Source organism: Penaeus monodon, chromosome 32, assembly GCF_015228065.2.
Source record: "Penaeus monodon isolate SGIC_2016 chromosome 32, NSTDA_Pmon_1, whole genome shotgun sequence".
Classification (NCBI taxonomy): domain Eukaryota; kingdom Metazoa; phylum Arthropoda; class Malacostraca; order Decapoda; family Penaeidae; genus Penaeus; species Penaeus monodon.
Window position 1 is genome coordinate 5,577,099 of NC_051417.1, and position 1,788 is coordinate 5,578,886.

General features: G+C 36.1%; 1 protein-coding gene across 1 annotated transcript in view; it reads right to left on the reverse strand.

The window, feature by feature from the left end:
• The window catches only part of LOC119593376 (oligopeptidase A-like), a 6,758-nt gene that overhangs the window by 3,118 nt on the left and 1,852 nt on the right, over nt 1-1,788 (reverse strand). The window contains exons 4-8 of the mRNA XM_037942305.1: nt 1,549-1,722; nt 1,147-1,238; nt 840-1,025; nt 522-637; nt 80-206 (exon numbers count right to left, since the gene is read on the reverse strand). Coding sequence (XP_037798233.1) covers nt 80-206; nt 522-637; nt 840-1,025; nt 1,147-1,238; nt 1,549-1,722 — 695 coding nt within the window. The remainder of the gene's footprint in view (nt 1-79; nt 207-521; nt 638-839; nt 1,026-1,146; nt 1,239-1,548; nt 1,723-1,788) is intronic.

The window sequence follows — 1,788 nt, forward strand, 5'->3', positions numbered from 1 at the left end:
ATTCTATGAGACACTAAACTTAGGCATATTTCCTTGCATTTTTTGTAGTCTCATCTGACATCACAGAGTAGGTACATACTTGAATACATGGCGCTTGTGCTTCCTTCTCCAGTATGGCACATCCCATGCTTCCAGTTTCCCTTCAAAGCCTCTGTCTTCTGCAAACTCTTGCAGACTAGCTATTTCTTTGTCCTGAGCCTTCCGTGCTGTGAAATAAAATCAGCTTTAATCCTCAGGCTTACTCTGTTCCACTTGTTGAGAATGCCATCAGTTATCCTACCAGTTCATCTTAGCAAAAGTTATTAACTTCTTCGTCCCCTGAAAAATGCTATCACTAGAGGATTTTGTAATAGAATATTGGTATGTGGACTCAACCAAACAAAACAAATTTTGACTCCTTTTCAATCCATTCATGTAACTACAATACCATTTTCTAATCAGCGGTATTTATAATTATACTTTACACAATGACACCTAGCAGAGTGAAAAAGTCTAATGAAATAAACCACAAAAGTTCTCACCTTTAGCTAACAAGCTGGTAATCATTGACATCACATTCTCTACACTTCCTGCCATCTTGGTCTCCATGGACATCTGAGCAAAGTTTTCATACCCTAAAATCTTAGCCTGTTCACTCCTAGAAGTGGAAGGCAGTATTAGAAAAAGAATGGCAGCTGTTTTCCACTATGAACAAATCACTGTAAGAGTGTACAACATTAGCCTTAACAAAGTCTTTTTCAGCTTCCTAAATTGAATGTAGTATATATTTACATCAAATGATACAACCTAATATTCAGCAGCAGCTATCTGAATTTAGAAGCCCATCATCTTGCGAATACCTTAATGACCGAATTTCTTCCAGATGAAGGCTGTTGTTTACATCTTTACTAATATGGTTCGATGCCCTCATGTTGAATGCCCTGTATGTGTTACGCCGTAGTTCAGTCAGTGGGCAATACTCCAGAAAGCTGTCATAAACATGGGGATGAAGAAAAATATCCCATGGCCCCTGGTGATATCGTGACCTGGAAATGAAAACATTATTTTGAAAACTTTGTTATAAGAACCTTTCAAATATGGCTTGCTTATGAAAGAGCTATGGCTCACTATCAGGCACTACTGAAATTAAGCATTCACTGGACTCACCTGTTCAATGCCATGTTCTTCAGGAGATCAACTGGGAATTCTTTGACAAGGCTGGGATCATTTATCCTATATGAGAACCTATTTGTTGATTCCTACATGGGGAGGAAAATATGGAAAAATACCATCAAACATGATAGAGGGAAGTAATGATAATAATGGGGACATGATGGAAGTAATGAAAAAATGGTAGAAAAGGACTGAGATACAGAAAAAAAAATAAATATATATGCAGAAAAAGGTGAAAGAAACATGAAAAAGAACAAATAAAAAGGAAGTATATAACTAAAAATATTTATAAATGCATAAATGCAACAGAGTCATAAATATTAGAAATCTTTCACCAATATTTCAGGGTCATAATCTATCAGTATTCAAAATAAACACTATTCAGGTCATACTCACCGCAACTTTTTTCCTAAATTCATTTTTTTGATCTTCTAGTTTCTTAAGCGTCTCTGCAAATAAGGGGGTTTTCTCAGCAGGTAATTCAATCCCATTCAACCGTGCCTCAAGAAGAAATTTACGCACAACGCGTCTCTGTGCCTCATCTAGATTTGTGTCATTTACATATATGTCCTGCGAGAAAAGGATAAAATAAACATCATAACCATAGCTCATTTCCATTAGGTTAAAAATGCATTT